This window comes from Austrofundulus limnaeus, unplaced genomic scaffold (genome assembly GCF_001266775.1).
Source record: "Austrofundulus limnaeus strain Quisiro unplaced genomic scaffold, Austrofundulus_limnaeus-1.0 Scaffold13, whole genome shotgun sequence".
In the NCBI taxonomy this organism is placed as follows: domain Eukaryota; kingdom Metazoa; phylum Chordata; class Actinopteri; order Cyprinodontiformes; family Rivulidae; genus Austrofundulus; species Austrofundulus limnaeus.
Genome location: NW_013952415.1, coordinates 4,222,289 through 4,223,694, shown reverse-complemented (window position 1 = coordinate 4,223,694; position 1,406 = coordinate 4,222,289). Strand labels below are relative to the sequence as shown.

The window sequence follows — 1,406 nt, the reverse complement described above, 5'->3', positions numbered from 1 at the left end:
AATTATGAGTTAGCTAAGTCATAATTATGAGATACAAGTTTTATTTTTTTTATCAGGGTGGCAGAAATGGGCTTCCATACTCTTCTGTACAATTTGTCTCTAGTTGTTGAGTTTTTTGTTTCTGTAGGTTAAGTTCTAACACGCAGTATAAAAGCTTATTTACTGTAGCTGGTATTTACAAGGTTGCAGTAAAGCAGCACAAGAATGTTCAAAATCAAATTACACAATTTGTTTAAACGTGTTTTGTAAAAGATGAAAAGAGTTTGGTTTTGCCAGGCATGGGACAGCTGATGTTATCATCTCTTTAGGAGAAGAAAACAATGAAATAAGTCGCCTTTATGTCTGATACTTGTGAGCAAGTCTACTTAAGGGAAACAAAAAAAAAGTGAAAGGTCAGCAGTGGTTTTCTCTGCCTGCTTCCTGTTTCTTGAGGTGCCTGAGGGGAGGGCCAGTATGTCCCACTGGTTTAACCAGCTGTCCTTCCTGTTCACTGCAGTCTGGTTGACAACTATTGAAATTCCAGCACCGTGTTGTCAGTGCATCATGTGATCATCATGTCTTTGTAAATACCAGAGCACCAGCACCTGCGTTACAACCCACTGCGAGACAGCTGGGTCCTGGTGTCGGCCCACCGCATGAAGAGACCCTGGGCTGGTCAGGTGGAAAAACCTCCTGAGGAGCACATACCTAGATATGATCCTCGCAACCCTCTCTGTCCTGGGAACACGAGAGCCAATGGAGAGGTAAGAAGAGGTACACTGAAAAGATTTAAATCATAAATGGTCAGATTTTAAAAGCATTGCTATCCAAATATTGTTTTCAGTTATGCTTTTTTAGTTTTGTTTTTATTTAATGTGCTTTTTGAGACATGATGCTATGTTTTTTTTCTTTGCTTGAAGATATCTAAGAAACATAGCACGATTTTGCAAACAACGTTAAAGATGTTTCTGTGTTTGCTGCAGCTACTAATTTTCACGACACATCTGATTTTTAGCTTTGGGCTAGCTCAGTTTAGTTACCTTTGTTGCTGTTTATTGTTTTTCAGGTTAATCCAAACTATGATAGTACTTTTGTGTTTGGTAACGACTTTCCTGCTCTTGAGCCAGATGCTCCAGATCCTAGTAAGTTCAAGCCTTGCCAAAAAAAAAAGCATTTGCATAACTTAACATGGGATATTATTAATTTATTCTTGTGTTTATTCGTTGTACGTCTGTTGTGGTTTTCAGGTTTGGATCAGCATCCATTATTTCAGTCAAAACCTGCCAGGGGTGTCTGGTAAGAGAACAACCTGATACTAAAATCTGAGTTATGCAGTGAAAAAACACTTACTGAAAAAGAAAAAAAAATTGTATAGGTCTTCTGGATGGGTTCTTCTCTAATGAAACTTTTCGTCTCTCCTCCAAGAG

General features: G+C 38.5%; 1 protein-coding gene across 1 annotated transcript in view; it reads left to right on the top strand.

Moving 5' to 3' along the window:
* galt (galactose-1-phosphate uridylyltransferase) overlaps positions 1 to 1,406 on the top strand; it is a 36,399-nt gene that overhangs the window by 4,619 nt on the left and 30,374 nt on the right. The window contains exons 2-4 of the mRNA XM_014002510.1: positions 574 to 743; positions 1,046 to 1,121; positions 1,227 to 1,275. Coding sequence (XP_013857964.1) covers positions 574 to 743; positions 1,046 to 1,121; positions 1,227 to 1,275 — 295 coding nt within the window. The remainder of the gene's footprint in view (positions 1 to 573; positions 744 to 1,045; positions 1,122 to 1,226; positions 1,276 to 1,406) is intronic.